Here is a 17,487-nt window from a genome sequence, read left to right on the forward strand (position 1 = left end):
CAAGCTATCCGATATCTGGTACAGGATAACAAAATCTCTCTTGCAAGTAAACCCTTCTCACTCTTCAAATCGACTAGGCAGACACTGCTACTTTCAGCCACTCGCTTGTTTGCTTTCCCTTAAATGGTTTCCTCTTCTAGTTTCATTAATGTCGTCTTATTTATATATAGGTGGACTTCTTCACCTGACTAAAGTGACTGCGGTTGCTTGCAATAATCCACGAATCCAGATCTATCATGCCACGCTCGTCTAATTCGCCGTTCCCCTGTTGATCTATAGGAAATTCCACGCCACGATAAGTATAACATTATAAGATACGACAACACCTTACAGGTTTTGCCTACTATCATGTAGGCAGGTCCGACCAAAAACAACCAGCTACATCCTCATCTTACGAACCAGGAGTTCGTTCACTTTCCATCCTCGGGGTCGAGGTAGTCGTGACCTGAGAGTTAGAGGCAGAAGGGCGACATGTGTGGCAGACTTCTCGTTCCCAAACTTCATGTTAACGTAGTCCACGGTCCAATTGCACACTTCGGCAGATTTTCGTACGCTACCACTTTGACCTGCGGTTTTTCACCACATAACTATGGTTGGTTCTTGGAACGAAAGTGATATGATTCTAGCATTACATGCGCTTCAATCTGATCCAAAATTAAGTGTACGTCGCGCTGGTCAGATCTATAACGTACCTTTTAGAACCCTTGCGTATCGACGCGACGGTAAAACCGCTCGAGCGATTACGCGATCGCCAACGCAAAACTTGACTCCTTCCGAAGAAGAGGCAATCGTACGACATATAACCGACCTAGATTCGCGAGCATTTACTCCCCGATTGAGTGGTGTTGAAGATATGGCCAACCGATTACTTCGAAGTCGTGACGCGGGACGCGTCGGCGTCAACTGGGCCTCGAGCTTCGTAAGACGACAACCAGGCCTCCGGACGCGTTTAAATCGAAGGATCGACTATCAGAGAGTCCTCTTCGAAGACCCCGACGCGTATCGCGCGTGGTTTGACCTGGTACGGAATACAATTGCGAAATACGCGATCCAGGAGGAGGATATCTACAACTTCGACGAGACCGGTTTTGTGATGGGCCAAATCTCGTCCGAAATGGTCGTGACGACTTCTGATCGGCGCGGAAGGCCTAGAGCAGCCCAGAAAGGAAATCGGGAATGGGTTACAGTTATTCAAGGCGTTGGGTCGTCCGGTTATGCCCTCCCTCCGTACATCATTTTCGCCGGCAAAACCCACCTCTCGTCATGGTACGAAAACAGTCCATTACCGCCTGATTGGGTTATCGCAGTTACTAAAAATGGCTGGACTACGAACGAGAGGGGCGAAGATTGGATAAAACACTTCGATCATCACACCAAGTGTCGTACGAAAGGTACTCATCGCCTATTGATCCTCGACGGTCACGAAAGCCATCACTCGACCGATTTCGAGGTATATTGCAAAGCTAACAATATCGTCACGCTTTGTATGCCTCCTCATTCGTCGCATAAGCTCCAGCCTCTTGACGTTGGTTGTTTTCGCGGGTTAAAAAGAGCGTACGGAAAAGAATCGAAGATCTCATGCGAGCACATATAAGTCATATCTCGAAAGAAGACTTTTTACCGGCGTTTTTAAACGCGTACAACGCAACTTTCACGGTTTCAAATATCCAAGGAGGTTTCCGAGGGGTAGGAATAGTTCCGTACGATGCAGATTATGTCATATCACAGCTCGGTGTGAAATTACATACGCCAACACCTCCGGGTAGCTCGGCTGGTCTCCCCGTCCCTTGGGAATCAAAGACTCCGAACAACCCAACCGAAGCCCAATCACAAAGCGATTATGTGAAAAATAGGATTGTACGACATCAAAATAGCTCACCAACGTCAATTTTTGCTGGAATAGATCAGATTGCGCGAGGTACAACGAAGGTTATGCATCGGCTTGCCCTTTTAGAAGGCGAGGTCGAATCACTTCGAAAGGCAAATGAGACCTTAAGTCGACGTCGCCGTGCGAAGAAAAAACAGCTACAGAGTGGAGGGTCACTTCATATACAAGCTGGACAGGACCTACAGTCTCAACGAGAGGTTGATGGGCAGTTACATGACGAATTTCGTCAAATTGGTGGTCGTACGAGGCGGCGAATTGCGCGTGTACGGCGCTGTAGAATCTGCGGCGAGCCCGGACATAATGCGCGCACTTGTGGAAATGATGTAGAGACGTTTGAAGATAACGATTCTGAGTAGTTTCAATTGATGATAGGCGTTGTGGTTGAATTAACTTATACATTGTCGTATAAGGTCTGCCAAAGTGTGCAATTGGACCGTGGACTACGTTAGCAGATAAGTCGACTTCAACAAGGCATGCCTGGCTCGAAAAACATCCTATTAAGTCCTATCTAGTACAGTCCAACTCGCCCCATGCATTATGTATCGTCTATGTACTATAGTCATGTCATATTGTCATCAAGTCGTATTCGCAGTCTTGGCATCGTAGCATCTGGATGGAAGACCAGGTACCTGCCTTTGTCGACAGGTTCCTTTGGTTCGACCTCATAATTTATCCCAATATATTCGATATCCAAACGCACGAGTCTTGTACATGTCTTATTAGGCTCACTGCCCTTCCATCTTAGTCAGTGCTATACTGGGTGTCTGCCCACTCGTCCACGTCGTGGCCTTGCTCATGGTCTTTTTGCGCATGATGGCCATGATCTCGGATTCCATAGTGTCGATACCCTTCTCAATCTCCACGTCCTCCTCCCTGTACCGCTTCTCGCGCCTCTTATCGAGGAACCACCAGGACAATACGATGAGCAGGGTTAAGGGGATGGTGACCACGAAGTAGATCCATAGATACTCGGACACGGTGGCGCCCTTGCCGGAGCTATCATCGTCCAGACCGTTGGATGAACCGACGTTGAAGTCGAAAAAGGTCATGCTGAAGATAGAGGCTAGAAAGGTACCGGGAAGGAATACGGCGCCGAGCAGGGACAACGTTTTCATGGCGGTTCCGTCGCGCTTACTGGCATGGGCCAAGCGACGCTGCTGGGCTGCCATCTCTAGATTTAGTTTTGACTCCTTTTGCGCAATAATATTGTAGAGCTGAAGGGGTTTTAAGTAAGTTTTCCGTCTTTATAAAGGGAACAAAGGAACTTACAGCTTGACGCTGGATATTCAGCCGTTCTAGCGTCGTATGAGCGTAGTTCTCAATGCCAGTCAACTTAATGCGATAGAAGTCCAGCCTACTCGCCATACTTTGGTGGAGAGCGGAGATTTCGTGCATTTTGGAAAGGGCGCGGGAGCCCTGCCAGAACAAGTCCATGGCGCCTTTGATCTCCTTAATGATCTCCTGGTAGGCCTGAGGCCGTTTCCACAGGACCTGGGAGTGGCACTCGACAAGATCGCGGTTTATGGCGTCGAGGTCAAAATCGATGTAGCCCTCCTTCTCGTCGATTTCGTTGCGCATCGTCACGGCGTTCTCGAGCCGGCGCAGCCAGTCCCGGGCGTCACGCTGCTTCTGGTCCGTCCTGGAAGAGAGGTCATGCGAGAGTATTATGATGGGCAAGAGCAGCGGGTGGGCGACCTGGGCGGCGCAGGCCCGCAGATGCTGGATGGCTTCGTTGATATCCGATGATGCCGTGCCCTTCACAAAACCTGTCGTGATGCTCGTGTTGAAGGCATGCGACAGCATCACCTCCCACCCCCGCGTCTTGCCCTTCTTGCGCACATCAGATTTACGGAAGATTATTTCTGCCAGGATGTCAGTCGAGTGCTCGGGATAGGCTTTGGTAGGATTCTTACGCAGGTGAGGATCGTTGGGCGCCTGATCAAAAGCCGCCCAAAAGAAAGGCCCAACGACGCTGGTTCCCTCAATGGCGCGGAAAGGCAGACACATGGTCCTCACCATGGACTCATACATAGTCGGGGGCAAGGTGATGTGGTGAGGCGCAAAAGTTTCGGGTTGCTTTGCATTTTTTTGGAGTCTGCAAAGTGCATGATTACATGTCAGTCTGCCGCATCATTAACTCACCATATGGATACTTCAACTCACACGAGCCGGATGCCGTCCAAAAGCCGGACGCCATCTGGCAATTTCGGCAGCTCAAATGCCCCCTAAAATGAGGAACGGCGAGTTAGCATCAGGTACAATGGGGTGCTGGTGGTCCGGGGATTTTGATCCGGAAGCGGAAGCGGAAGCGGTTGCGGTGTGAGAGAGCCCCGCTCAGCCAACCAACCTCCTTTTCGATAGAACCGACGAGTATGGAGAAGATGACCTGCGGGCTCTGAGATGGATGAAGGGCTTTTTTGAGAGAGAAAAAATAATATTCCACGAGCTGCAATGCCCTCACCCGGGGCTAGGAAGCCGTAGACATACCCTACGGTGAAGGAAGTTCTCAAATTCGTCAGAAGTTAGGGGATGCTCCTCTTCGGTATTGTAGGCCGGATCCTACAAATGCCGCTCAGTTAGCATGCCTGCTGTGCTCTGCGCTGACGGCAGCTCTCGGCGGCGGTGAGAGACCCCTCTTCTCTCGCGCCAACCAAAACAAAAAAAGAAAAAATCCAAGGAAAAAATATAAAGTAGAACATTGGGTAAACATACCGAGTAATTGAGAATCTCCAGGTAGCTCGTGTTCTCGGGCACGTACTTGCAGTTCTGCACATGGCTGCGGAACATATAATCATCCATGGCGGGCAGGCGACGGAAGTATGGGATCAATGGTTCAATAGAAAGATGACAACCTTCAAAGCATTGCACTTTGTTCTAGATTTGCCAAAAACCTTCCGACCACCTGGCATCTAGTCTGGCCGAGCTTAGCTTAGCTTGGCTTACCCGTAGCCTACCAACAGTAGCTTGTTGCCCAGTAGTGACCGAGCGTAGATCTCTTAACCACCACTGTCAAACTGCTCAGTGGAAGTCCAAAAGTCCAAGTAGAAGAAAGCTTTATTAGGGAGAGAGAGCTTTTGGAGACCAGCCCCTTAGCAAGCCGCAAGCCAGGAGACTGGAGTCGAGATGGGACCAAATAATGGAGAGGCGGGTCCAAACCTATTCCTAATTGGGTCTACCTGCAATAAGTACTTACTTGAATAGGCGGGGCAAACCATTCAAGTATTATCTGCATGCATCGACTATTGGCCTATTTTCGAGACCAACAAGAAGAAGCAATTGCTCTGTTATTAGCCATTCATACACAGTGAACATCCCTCTCATCCCATTCAGCATTCCGTGAGAATCAATCCAGCAAGACTTACCGTTTTCTCGACCTTGCCCCCAACTTGATGGCGCATCCGGCAACGATTCACCCAGAGCGCCCAACCATCTATCGACCATATGTCGACCATCTGTCGACTATATACCTCAAAGTACGCAGACTCGAGGACTGAACAATGCATTCACCAGGTGGAATAATACTAGAAAGCCTATTGCTACTCTCGTAGCCCCGTCCGTGCCAGAGTTTGCGCCCACCATCATCACCAACACTCCGATGAGCACTCGAGTATAATGCACCCCTCCCTGACAAGAAAAATCCCCATAAGCTGTTTTTGCCTTTCCTTACCCAGACCGAACCCGTGTTATGATCCTTTGTGAATCTGCCTCGGACCAGCATGATTCGCAACTCTGACAAAGGTAATTGCCGTAAACTCCTTCATTTGTTCAGAGCCAGCCTCGAAACGCGCTTCCTTCAAAAGTCAACAAACATGTGACCATACCTGCCCCTTGTCAGCAGTGCCCAGTCCCCCATTGTACATGCCAACTTACTCGTCAGAACCCGGTGCGCCATACTTCTCCGTCTCCTCGGGATACTTGTCAAACTGGCTCGCGTCCCCGGCGCCAGCGCGGACGGGCGGCGTATACGGCGCATCAATGTCCTTCCGCGATAAACGATCCCACGTGACTTCAGCGAACCAAGCGTGACTCTTTACGTCTTGCGATCCTCCGTACAGGTTGCCGAGTCGCTTCGTCAAGTCCGCCGTGATGAGCCGTTCTAGCAGGTCTTGCGCGTCGGGGTTGACGTACTGCGGATACTTGACCTTGCCCCTTAAGATGTTTTCGTAAATCTTCATGGGCGATCCGCTATCCCAGAAGGGCGTGTAGCCACAGAGCATTTCGTAGATCAAGATGCCCAATGACCACCTGGGTTCATGTCAGAAGCCGCCTCCATCGTGACTCCCTTGGGTGCCATAGTAGCCGAGACTCACCAGTCCACTGATTTGTTGTAGCCCTTGTTGGAAACCACCTCGGGCGCCAGATAGTCGGGCGTGCCACATAGCGTCCACGTCTTGTCGGGTACACGCTTCGCAAACCCAAAATCCGTAATTTTGAGATGTCCGTGCCGGTCAAGCAGGAGGTTTTCAGGCTTCAGATCTCGATAAATGATGTTTCTCGAGTGCAGGTATTCTAGCGCTAAAGTCACCTCGGCGGCGTAGAACTTGGCCACGGGGTTGGGGAATCGCTAGCGGCCATCAGCTAGACGGCCATTTACATTCCAGGAGGCTAACTTACGCCAGATTTTCTCAGCAATGAGAACAACTCGCCACCCTCGACAAAGTCCATGACCATGTACAAATTCCTTGGGTCCTGAAATGTTCCCCATAACGTAATGAGGAAAGGGTGCTTAACTTCCCCGAGCATGCGCCGCTCGTCATTGGTGTGCTCGACTTGCTTCATCTTGACGACTTGCGCCTTCTTCAACACCTTGACGGCATAGAACCTCTGATTATGTTTTGACTGGACCAGGTGAACGCGCCCAAAGCTGCCTGTCCCCAGCGTTCGTAGCATGTCGAAGTCACCGAGCGAGTATTTGCCCTTGGTCACCCTGACATCCGAGGGTTGTGCCTGGTGCTGTGGATGCTGCGGGTGCGGCTGGTGTGGCTGGTGTGTTTGCGCTGGATGCTGTGATGGGCCATGATGAGCCGCGTTCGGGGGAGTTGCGAAGGACTGTGCTGAGCCGTCAAGCTGCTGCGGTGGCGGGTTAATGAGGTTGTTGATGCTCGGTACGACCTGGCCGGGACTGGGTGTAGGTTGGATCCCATAGGGTTGTTGTTGTTGGTGGCTCGTTAAGGTATTCATTGGTTGCCCTCCACCAGCCGGAGCTGGTGTCTGTGTTTCTTGGGTTCCAGACTGATGGCCTGACGATGACGATTGCGTGTGATTGTGGGCGCTAGGGGTGCGGGCCTGGGTTGAGGTGGTACTGAGCGCGTTGTCGAAAGTCTTGGATATTGAGGGGTTATCGGCGTGATCGGACTCGACGGCTGACTAGAGGGATCTGGCTTGTCCTCCCTCGTCCGCTTTTTCTTGAGGAATCCTAGAGTCGGCATATGATATACTGGGTAGGGAAATGGAGGGGCCGGACCCTCGAGACAGTCGATTTGTGCGGGGGAGGAAGGAAGAGAGGTTAGTTAGACCAGCACAAAGAAAAGTCAATTGGAGACTTGGCGTCGTAGTCTTGTATGTTCCTCTCTGGATGATTTAGCAGTCGGTCGTCTTCGGTCTCTCTTTGGTAGTAAGTCTTTGACGGTGGCAGGAGAGTAGGATAGGCTCAGAGCTGGCACGTTCCAGTCAACGCTGCCAGCGGGGGGGACGAAGGAGGCGGAATTAAGAAGTGAAGCGCAACCACTACTGGATAAGTAGCCAGAGGCGATTTTTGCGGCGTGAAGTAGACTAGACTTGGACGGCGAGTCTGCAACGTTAGGATCGAAGAGGTGGCCCAATCGTTTCCAGCAACAGTCTCTGTGGTACAAAAGAGCGGGCCGTTGTCTTCATAAGGCGAGCTCAGCAGCCGTCGTCTCCTTGTCCTCTTTCTGCAAGGAATGCGAGCCAGGAATTGGGCCTGTCAGATTCGGTAGAAGAGCTGCTGTGTTGTCCTGGGCGGTCGTTGTCGAGGAGGTATAGGTAAGGCGGATAGATTGATGTACAATTGCGACCGATCGAGACACTGCAGCCCCAGTTTCTGACAGTTTCTGATAGGGCCTGTAAAAGTTGCCAAGGTGGAGGACTACTGAATATTCAAACTAATTTAATGGAAAAGCCCGAAGCTTGGGGGGTTCAAGTAAAGCAAGGCATGTTGGCGACACTGAGTGAGCGAGGCGGCTGGGCTGGGCTGGATTGGAAAGGTGGGGTTTTTGCGTCCAAAGAAGACGGCTCAGCTAGCTCCCAAGCAGTTCCAAGGTGGCCTTAGTGGTCAAAGGGTTGGGGTATGACGACTTCCAGCTGAGAGGTGCAAAGGCGACTGTTACAGAGCTAATAAAAAGGCGCATACTCAATGCAGATCTTTCTCTCCATACACCGCACCGCATGCAAGGTGTGTGCAAGGGAAGTTCGAGAGCATTGGGGAGAAACCTCTTGACTCTCTCCCCCAAGCGGATCACCTCACCCTGTCTGTGCTAAAGCTTGGAGAGATCTACGTAGGCTAGTGACCCCTTACCAAACAAAGATTGGGGTTAAGTGCAGGCCCAAGATTTTTGGTCTTCTCTTGATCAGGACCTCTTGTCCATTGTGTATACCCGCAGCATACTTAAGTTGCAGTCAACAATGCCAATCCATCCTCCCCTAACCTTCGAAGGGGGTTGCGCTGTCGTGGTCACCTGTAGGTTTGATTCAGTTGATCTTCACTGCGAAAGGGCAGTTATGTGGGGTAATTCACCCGATATCCGTGATTTCAAGTCACCTCTTTTTCTTCGTTGTTAGCCTTCCCAGATTGGGTCCGAAGCTTGGGATTTATACTGGACCCTTTATTAACTGTTATGTTCTCAATCATTCCACTGTGACACTTATTACTGGAAATCAAATCCAACAGGAAACTTACTCTCATGAGACAGGCGCTTGCCTTGATTTCGCAACCGAATCTGCTTTAGCTGTGGGCCACTCCGGCATCGTAAAGGCGCAAGTGCCATGATTGATAGTAGTCCTCGTAGTCGCAGGATTCCGCTTATTAAGTTGTTTAGATTTTATAATGTGAGCACGTTCACTTCCTTACCTTGCATTCCTTATCTATTCGAGACTCATCTCTCTTTTCTCATCCAGTAGTCTGCCAGATCAAACCGTTTCTATGGGCTAGATAACAGAGCTAGCCAGTCACTGAATATCCCTAGCTGTGTGTAACCAGAGATGAGGATTCAAGATACCGCCCTCGGGGAGATCTTCAGGTCGTGGATTTCCGTGTATTGGTTCATATTATACACTCCGTTCCGTGTCTGCCATCCTTGTGACCTCACGAAATACACACACAATAAGGCCGACGCCTTCAACGTAGATGACATATACGGATGATTCCTCTCGTCTCGGGCATGTCCCACTCCTATCCCCCACTCCTGCACTTAATACATCAAATAATTGCAGCTCAAAATCGATTTCTCCTCTTGTTCGTTCTGTAAGCCGTGTAGCCAGCATACCCACCCCCAACAACCAGTCCAAACATGACAATCTTGAAGAGGAACCAACCCCAGCCTCCGCTCTTCTTATTCTTCTTGTTCTTGTTCTTCCTGTTCTTGCCGCCAGGGGCAGCTTTGTTCCCGCCACCGCCACCGCCACCAGTGTATAGGTTCCTCGCATTGACCGAGACGATGTCGTGGTTGTCACTGAGCTCGCCCGTTTCGGCGCTGAAACCAAGGTATGTGACCGAGGGAATCTGAGGGGGCTCGCTGGTCTCGAAGCAGAGGGTCCACTCGCCCTCCGACTTGAACTGAAGCTCCAACTTCAACTGCTTATCTTGGAAATAGGTCAACTTGAACTTGGTAGGCACGCTGGCGTGTCGAATGCCACGGGCCGAGCAGCCGGCAAACTCGGTATCCTTGCCATCATTGTCCTTGTTGTAGCTCGTCTTGCCGTCCCCGTACATGGCCATGACATAGGGGAAGACCACACCTGGGCGGTTGTTTTTGTAAGTATCAAAGAAGATACCGAGACCCTCAAAGTTGTCACTGTGACCAAAAACTGAGCCCATCTTGCCGCGCTCTTTGGTGAGCCACATGGCGAACCCGTCGCCGTAGAGCTGATTTTTGCCGTGGATCTTGAACTCAACCTCAATTTCCCAATTAGTGGCAGTTAGGGGCACGCGAGAGAATAACCAGCCACTCTGCGAAGGCCGGTCCGATGACAAACGGATATATCTGGCGACAAAGTAAGCCTTTTAATTCCCACGCTTCCCAGGAAAGCCATGCGAGCGTACGAATCTGTTCGGATAATGGTGTCACCTCCAAAATCATACCACCGACTTTGCATGTCCGAGTCGAGGTAAGGCTGCACCAGGGTGTGTGTTCGCAGCTGCAACAAGAGCCCAATCTGTCAGTAATAAAGTCGGCCTGGATATCAGCAGGTTGGTGGTGAGGACTGACCGAAATGCTCCTAACGGATCCCTCCTCATCGGGGCTGGCAGCCCAGGCATTGGTTGCGGCCAGCCACAGGGCCGGCAGCGTTGTCCACCTCATGGTTGCCTCTTGTGGAAGGGAATGCAAGGAGAAACGAGAAGAATAAACCCAAGTAATATTAAAAAGGGAGGGCTGCCGTTGAGCCCAAGTCTCCCGTGCTGCTCAAGTGGTCGAGAGATTGTGTCGTAAGGCGTCTCGTGCGTAGGCAAATAATCTGGCCAGCTGGCGAGAGCTTGTCTCACAAACTACATTCAGGTAGACCCCGAGCTACGACCCTTGTCTGTACGGCTTTTTTTGGGTGTGTCTGCACGTTGCAGCATTGAGCCGATCGATTTATAGTGGAGAATCATCAGCCACGGTTGCGGGTCAACACAGCCACAGCAGCCCTAAAGCAAACCATCAAACACCTGTGATATTGAATGCCTAGAAGCTCAACCAGAAAGTTTCCGAGTCGTCACAGCAAGCCCCCCGCCGAATCGCGCTCCATCAAGTGCTACGACTGCATTCACTAAAATCTCCCCTGCATTCGCATGTGGAAACCATATCGTCAACAACAAACAACATGAATTCCGAAAGTGTCAAAGCCGAGGTCATCAAGCAAGTCCGCACGCAATATGCGATGAACAACGCCAGAGAGTTGATCGAGGTATGAAGCATAGTGCGCCACAAGGATCTGGGTTCATCGTCGTTCCATTATTGATATCTCTTTTAGAAAGTCAATGAGCACTGCTTCCAGAAATGTATACCGAAGCCGGGGTCCTCATTATCCAGCGGCGAGCAGATCTGTTTCACCCAGTGCATGGAGAAGTACATGTCAGCATGGAACCAAGTCAGCACAACATATATCAAGCGGTTGCAGCGGGAACAATAATGCACACACAACTTCGATGCAGGGGCGAGGTAGATAAACCAAAACATAAATCTCCATCGATCATTGTATATTACAGGGAGTGTACGGCATACAATCATGGTCAGGCATTGCAAAAAGGGTAACAACATACAGTGTTGGGAATATAAAGTACGACACTACAGGTTGTGAACTTGAGTACTGCACTGACGGCCCGAGACGATTCTGAAAGGAGCACTAGGAATATATTCTACTCAGGGCTATTCTACAAGACCTTTCTTTTTAGCTTCTTCGACTTTCCTCTTACGCGCGAGGTATCGCTCTTTCGCGCTCGAAATGTCTGTCTCAGTTTTTCTGCTTTTAGTAGCGCGCTCAACTTTTTGTCTCTCCTCCTCCTCGGCTTCGAGCGATCTCTTAAGCGATTGCTCTAGCTGCGCTTCCAACATGCGCGACTGTCGTTCGCGCATGGCATTCTTGCCGCCTCCCGCTCCGACGAAGATTACCGGCCGATCCCCGTCGCCGCGGCGATCCGACGCGACACCATGGTCTTTCCGGACATATGGTCTCTTCTTCGCAATAACATTGAGACCACCTTTCAGCAACTCCCGCTTGTCCACGACTTGACCGTCCTCGTTGAGAGCAATAGATCCACCCTTTTCGTTGATTTCCCTGGCCACATCCGCATCCGTCTTGGCCTTTTCTGGTGGTGCTTCGTCCATCTGGGGGTCACACTTTACACGGCCTTGAGCGGCCTTCATGACTTCAGCATGCCTTTCGTCTCCCTTTTCCAGCAAGTCTGCGTAGAACGCCGTCATACCCCTGCCCTGGTTCTTCTTTGCCTCCGCATCTTCTCTTCTGCGTTCTTCCGCTTCTACCCGCCGGTTTTCTTCTTGTTGCTTTTTATATGCTTCGGTGACGAATTTCTCCTTATCGGCGAACTCTTCACCTTCTTCTTCCCGCTCCCGCGCGATCTTTTTCTCCTCGGCAATGAGGGAGTCTCGCTTGCGCGTGGCTGCCGATGCGATCAGGTTGGTCATGTACTTGGGCCGCCTCTCCACATCCTCAGGCGCGGCCTTCTTCTCGGGTTTCAGAGAGTCGTAGACCGCATCATAATCGTATATAGAGGGGTCGAGCTCTTCCGCCTTTTCTTGGTGCTTGCGCGACTCCAGAGAGCTAGATAAATCCCCATACACGGAGATCTGGGGTTTCTTGGACTTACTGGGCGCTTGGGATGGTCGTACCGTCTTCTTTGATTTCAATGAAGGTTTATTGCTCGGCTGTAACCCAGTCGATTGCGAGGTGTAATCGTCCAGTTCCGTAATTTTTGCAGTCTGTAATCCCTCGAATAATGCGCGAGCATCGTCGTCTGAGTCGTCATCGCCTCCAAAAATGGGATTCCTCTTGGCCAGCGCGGGTTTGGTCGCCGACTTTTTGGTCAAATTGAGACCGCAAGATAGCGGATTACTCATGTTCACTGACGTAAGTCCCGATTTTGATACCTGTGTAAACTTAGGCTTTCGTCTATGACGATGGAATAGTAGTTTTGACCAAATCGTTCATTTCTGAGTCGCGCTTGGAGGCTCAGATTGTTGTGGCGAAGTAAGGTGGTGTCTTGAGTAGGCAACCAGCCACATAGGGGCCATTGCCTCCAATTTACAGTTATCGATAACGGTTACAGCAAGGCTTATCATATTCAAGGGTCCTGCGATTGCCAGACTTCAAAACTCCACATGCGCACTCTCAGCAAGCAATGATCATACAACGGATACAATGACAAACCAACCGTTGTCGCCGAGGCGGCGCCATGTTCTCTCATCCATCAATCCGAAGGGGACACAGCCGCACTCAAGCGTAGATGACGTTTGCGGTAAGGAGCCAAGAGTCCCAACCGACGAGGCAGGCAAGTCTGCGAGGCGCAAATCTTCCAGATTCCGCTTCAAGTCTAAATGCTCCTGCTCTCACCATTCCCATCGACATCGCAATAGACATGGATATGGAGATGACGTCGATGATAAGGCCGAACGCGAACCTGAACCGTCTTCCCACCGCCATCATCGTAGGAGATGCCACCATCGTCATCGGCACAAGCGGCGACACTCTCGCTCCTCAACCCCACCTAATCCCTATGAGCCTCCGCCTTTGGATCCCGATGCTGCTTTTCGTGAATCACTCTTCGATGCCATGGCGGATGACGAGGGTGCTGCATACTGGCAGGGCGTATATGGCCAGCCTCTTCATGTCTACTCCAACGCAAAGCCCGGTCCTAGCGGCGAGTTGGAGAAAATGACGGACGACGAGTATGCAGCGTACGTACGGTGTAAGATGTGGGAGAAAACACACCAAGGGCTACTCGAGGAGCGGGCCCGCAAGGACGAGGAAAAGACGCAACGAGAATCCCATCGGCGCACCAGAGACACGGAAGATGACGATGCCAGATTGCACAGGGATATGGAGGAGAGCCTGCGCAGGGGCGAGGCAAGACGGTCGCGGAAGAGCTGGCAGACAAGATGGAATGATTATGTTAAGACTTGGTCCAACTGGGATGGGACTTCCGCGAGCATGAATTGGCCTGTCAAAACTCGGCGCAGGGAGGACATCAACGGTGAAGATGTCAGAGACTTCTTCATCCATTGTTTGGACCCCAAGGAAATTGGCGAGGCTCCGTTTCTGGCCAAGTTGAAGGAGGAGAGGGTTCGATGGCATCCGGACAAAATGCAACAAAAGTCTGGCCACCAACTTGACGAAACCGTCATGCGAGATGTGACGGCAGTTTTTCAGATTATTGATGAGTTATGGGCGTATACCCGGCCAAAGGCCAACTAGTGAATGATATTGCATGGTAAGCGAACCACATATTCCTCGCAGAGGGCGACACTTTTGAGGGTGATAGACGTTGGTAGGATGGCAAGAGTATGGGGAGAAGGGAATAGGAGGCACTTGGTGGGGTCAACTTATGCACGGACATTTGCCCAGTTTGATTCATTTCAATACTGATGAGAACCTGAGCCTACCAGCTTTTACAAGGGCATACGACGTGTAGGGGTTGCCTCTGCGACCTGGCCTTGTGTCTGAGGGTATGAGGGCGCCCGGCTACAAGCTCAGGGGTATGCGTAAAGGTAATGGGTGTCGTCATTTGGGCTCATACTGGTAGGATATTACCTAGGCGGTGGCCCTTTCGGTGGCCTCAAGTGAGAGTTGATGGATGAAAGGAAACGTCATGATACAATGCTCGGGACCTTTTGGACTAGGTCCCACCAGGACCCAGGCTATCGACGGTCGCCCGTCCTGCGATAGTACGATAATTGTATTAAATACTAGTTATCGTAGACGAGCCAGTGAATTATACCAGTTCTAATTTGATTGGAACTTTTCAAACTAATCGATCCGACTTCCATATAACAGAGCATCGGTACGTCGCTTCCTCCACATATGCCCTGTCCCTGTCTGTCTTTTCCTTACCCTACTACTACATATCCGCACAGCCATGGCCAATCGCACCGATTTCTTGCGTGTGGCCAATATGATCGAAGTCTCGTCTACCGTGTCACGTAGTCGGTCACTCCCAGACTTTCTCGTAAAGTAGTGCTAGTCCCCAACACATCCACGCGTGTACACATGGAGATGTTGATCTTTCTGATCCGTCTACCGCTGGCAATACAGATCCACCATCCTCAAGACGTTGTAAATAGCAGCGCATATACACATATCCGCGACGTATATAGTCATGCCTTTTCTAGTGTTATACTGCGCATCGTAGCTGCTCATAGCTACGCGGAATTTTTGTGCCTTTATCTTAGACACTTATGAGTCCTCAAAATGATTATAGCAGTCTGAATCACGTTAGCCTTGAAATATACAACGCTTGACAACACAACCATACAGGAAGAAGATTTCATTGACAGTAAATTGTCTTTCTATCTTGGCCCCCTTTGTAGTCGTACTCTTGCTCCTAGGAAGACGTATGGAGAGCAGCACCTTTTTGTGCATCGGATCCATCAACTCAGACTCGTTTCAACTTGAAACGCAGCTTGCAGTACAAGGAAATGATGTAAGTAACCACTGTGAACGTCAATATAGTCCGTGAAATAGCTACAAATCCGGTCTAGTCCTCTGTATACTTTTTATATTGTGAGTAATACTAGCGGTGGCGATAATGATCTTCTATTTTACTAACCTCATATTGTGCGGGCTTGGGAACGGCGTGGCTCTTTTTGCCCTCCAGGTGATTATCATACAGTCGAGATCGATCTAACACAGGCTACGATCAGGAGAGCTAAATCCGTCCTAGAATATCACAGTAGATCGAGTCTTAATACACAACGACACTGACAGTACTAGGAGGAGGTAGGACATACACAACATAGACACACTAGTCAGCCGTATGTGATATAAGAGTAATATGTCCAATACATTGTATACGTATCCTACATACTAATTAGACGATCCATAGCCACCTCATGCAATCATACGGTTCCGGCGACTGGTCATTCGGCATCGGACTTCTCTCCGCCTTTTTGTGCTTCAGCCTCCTCTTCCTTGACGGTATCATCGACGAGTTTGACCCAAGGACCGTGAATGGCGCCGGTGCCGGCCCCGACCAGCAAGCCGACGGCAGTGGTGGGTATGGCGGTAACGCCACCGACGATGGACCCCACGAGAGTGCCGAGTCCACCAGCTACACCAGCACCGATGCCCGCACCGGCCGCACCACCCTGGAAGACACCGCTTTGCATGCGCTGGGCCATGCGGATCAGCTTCTTAGCCTTCTGCTCCAGTTCCCCGGCTTCGGCCCGCATCTTCTCCGCCTCTTCGGGATGTTCCTTTTCCAGTTCCTCGGCCTTCTTACGGAGGTCTAGAGATTTTTCTTCCAGATTCTTGGACTCTTCAAGTTTAGCCGTGAGGTCTTTCATGAGCTAGCGCGGTCGGATTAGCAGGCATTGCCCGGAATCTGGCTGGCATTGTCTATGCAGGTAAGTTATACCTTGTCTTTGGCACCGATTTTTCCCTTCTTGACATTCTCAACGAGCCCCTCCTCCTTTGGCCCGGGTTCGGCCATTGCTGTGGAGGTCTGAAAGTACAAGACGAATCTTGAGTGTCGCTTTGCTGAGCGAAGCTTGAGACACGTAGGGGCTTCGGCCTCAACTCTGGCGTTGCTTGATGTCTGGGATAAAATTTAGCTTGTTAGAGTCGAGGGTTTTCGACAATTTTGAGAGAAAAGATGATCGCCATCCTGCGCTGTCATGAAACTTAAGCCTTCATCAATGCCTTGTTCCGTGACAATACTGCAGTGGGGTCTTATATGACGTACATTGCCGAAGGATCTGCCTTGCATGGGCATCAGGAGCTAAAAAGTGGTTGGCCAGCTGCGAAGGGTCCTTGGCAACATCGACCTAACACGGCATATTAATTTTTAAGGCGGCTAAGAGCCAATCATATAGTACAAGAACTTAATTAGCTATTGATCACTCGCCTTCATATACACATAGCAGACTACGGCCTAGGTTTCAAGGGCGATTAGAATATCTATAATGGTTTATACTGTAATTGATATATATAACGCACGTGTGAGGGGCACAGTGCAAGGCTCAAGTGTAGATTGTTGTATTGATACAGAGCAGAGGTAAGTAAGTACCGTAGCTTGGGCTGCGGTATTTATGTATAGGATATGGGCTCTCAAGGCCTATATGGACCTATAGGGGCCTAGCCCTATGGTATCACCCTCTTTGCTATCCTCCTAGGCTACTGCCGCGCTCCGTAGAGTGTCTATTACCTGTTACAGTGGTCCTACACTGGGGAAGGGGCGGTATTCGCGGCTGGCTATTAACAGGTTTAAATATACTGCACTGATCTATAGCCGGTGATTTGCTCCTCCCGCGGTGCGTATGTGATGGAACCGCACTTTCTTCGTGTCGTTACTTCGGCTGTGGTAGCTCTGGAAATGGTCTGGAGAGCTATGCTGGCTGTACTTCCTCTCACCAAACCATCGCTTTCGCTGTCACTTGCTCGCTATCGGAGTATTCATATCGATGTCTATATGGTCGCTAGCGGTCACACCTACGGCTTCGGTAACAAATGCTGTCTCCTGATACCGAAGAAAATTGCAAAACTCGTCGTATCTTACCGGCTTTTCCTTGCCTACTAGCTTGGCTTGTTTAGCTGTATTTTAGGAGGCGGCTAATAGGATAATCTTTGCGGCATCTGGTTATACGTCAGCTTCGGCTTGGTAGAGGACTTCGTCGAAGGAGGGTAGGTATACCGCGGGGGTGGATGCGCCC

General features: G+C 50.5%; 7 protein-coding genes across 7 annotated transcripts; 2 read left to right on the plus strand and 5 right to left on the minus strand.

Annotated features, from left to right (window-relative positions):
- Positions 1–2,613: 2,613 nt before the first annotated feature.
- BCR38DRAFT_455018 (uncharacterized protein) lies at positions 2,614–4,687 on the minus strand (the record flags this gene model as incomplete). Its single annotated transcript, XM_040861754.1, has 6 exons — positions 2,614–3,102; positions 3,158–3,750; positions 3,802–3,983; positions 4,052–4,113; positions 4,376–4,447; positions 4,601–4,687. The coding sequence occupies 6 exons, from the start codon at positions 4,685–4,687 to the stop codon at positions 2,614–2,616; spliced, it is 1,485 nt and encodes a 494-aa protein (XP_040720114.1).
- Positions 4,688–5,681: 994 nt separating this feature from the next.
- BCR38DRAFT_334210 (kinase-like domain-containing protein) lies at positions 5,682–7,069 on the minus strand (the record flags this gene model as incomplete). The annotated part of the gene is made up of 4 exons (XM_040855294.1): positions 5,682–5,709; positions 5,759–6,133; positions 6,199–6,452; positions 6,503–7,069. The coding sequence occupies 4 exons, from the start codon at positions 7,067–7,069 to the stop codon at positions 5,682–5,684; spliced, it is 1,224 nt and encodes a 407-aa protein (XP_040720115.1).
- Positions 7,070–8,872: 1,803 nt separating this feature from the next.
- BCR38DRAFT_521003 (vesicular integral-membrane protein VIP36) lies at positions 8,873–10,652 on the minus strand. The gene is made up of 4 exons (XM_040865174.1): positions 10,333–10,652; positions 10,167–10,261; positions 9,023–10,107; positions 8,873–8,953 (listed from the first exon to the last, which is right to left on the minus strand). Exons 1-3 carry the CDS (start codon positions 10,423–10,425, stop codon positions 9,339–9,341), a joined length of 957 nt encoding a protein of 318 aa, XP_040720116.1. The 5' UTR covers positions 10,426–10,652; the 3' UTR covers positions 8,873–8,953; positions 9,023–9,338.
- Positions 10,653–10,697: 45 nt separating this feature from the next.
- BCR38DRAFT_421206 (Tim10/DDP family zinc finger-domain-containing protein) lies at positions 10,698–11,455 on the plus strand. Its single transcript, XM_040859430.1, has 2 exons — positions 10,698–11,011; positions 11,078–11,455. The coding sequence occupies exons 1-2, from the start codon at positions 10,928–10,930 to the stop codon at positions 11,234–11,236; spliced, it is 243 nt and encodes an 80-aa protein (XP_040720117.1). The 5' UTR covers positions 10,698–10,927; the 3' UTR covers positions 11,237–11,455.
- Positions 11,456–12,808, minus strand: BCR38DRAFT_521005 (coiled-coil domain-containing protein 55). The gene has a single exon (XM_040865175.1). It carries the CDS (start codon positions 12,679–12,681, stop codon positions 11,473–11,475), a length of 1,209 nt encoding a protein of 402 aa, XP_040720118.1. The 5' UTR covers positions 12,682–12,808; the 3' UTR covers positions 11,456–11,472.
- A 174-nt stretch (positions 12,809–12,982) lies between these two features.
- Positions 12,983–14,035, plus strand: BCR38DRAFT_334077 (uncharacterized protein; the record flags this gene model as incomplete). The annotated part of the gene is made up of 2 exons (XM_040855280.1): positions 12,983–13,079; positions 13,212–14,035. The coding sequence occupies 2 exons, from the start codon at positions 12,983–12,985 to the stop codon at positions 14,033–14,035; spliced, it is 921 nt and encodes a 306-aa protein (XP_040720119.1).
- Positions 14,036–15,696: 1,661 nt separating this feature from the next.
- Positions 15,697–16,268, minus strand: BCR38DRAFT_481310 (uncharacterized protein; the record flags this gene model as incomplete). The annotated part of the gene is made up of 2 exons (XM_040863364.1): positions 15,697–16,125; positions 16,194–16,268. The coding sequence occupies 2 exons, from the start codon at positions 16,266–16,268 to the stop codon at positions 15,697–15,699; spliced, it is 504 nt and encodes a 167-aa protein (XP_040720120.1).
- Between the last annotated feature and the right edge of the window lie 1,219 nt (positions 16,269–17,487).

Source organism: Pseudomassariella vexata (assembly GCF_002105095.1).
Source record: "Pseudomassariella vexata strain CBS 129021 chromosome Unknown BCR38scaffold_2, whole genome shotgun sequence".
Classification (NCBI taxonomy): domain Eukaryota; kingdom Fungi; phylum Ascomycota; class Sordariomycetes; order Amphisphaeriales; family Pseudomassariaceae; genus Pseudomassariella; species Pseudomassariella vexata.

Coding starts and splice junctions, on each gene's coding strand:
- BCR38DRAFT_421206 (XM_040859430.1), top strand. CDS start 10,928: ATGAATTCCGAAAGTGTCAAAGCCGAGGTCATCAAGCAAGTCCGCACG. Junction 11,012..11,077: donor ACGCCAGAGAGTTGATCGAG/GTATGAAGCATA, acceptor TATCTCTTTTAG/AAAGTCAATGAGCACTGCTT.
- BCR38DRAFT_521003 (XM_040865174.1), bottom strand. CDS start 10,425: ATGAGGTGGACAACGCTGCCGGCCCTGTGGCTGGCCGCAACCAATGCC. Junction 10,262..10,332: donor GATCCGTTAGGAGCATTTCG/GTCAGTCCTCAC, acceptor CTCTTGTTGCAG/CTGCGAACACACACCCTGGT. Junction 10,108..10,166: donor ACCATTATCCGAACAGATTC/GTACGCTCGCAT, acceptor CTTTGTCGCCAG/ATATATCCGTTTGTCATCGG.
- BCR38DRAFT_521005 (XM_040865175.1), bottom strand. CDS start 12,681: ATGAGTAATCCGCTATCTTGCGGTCTCAATTTGACCAAAAAGTCGGCG.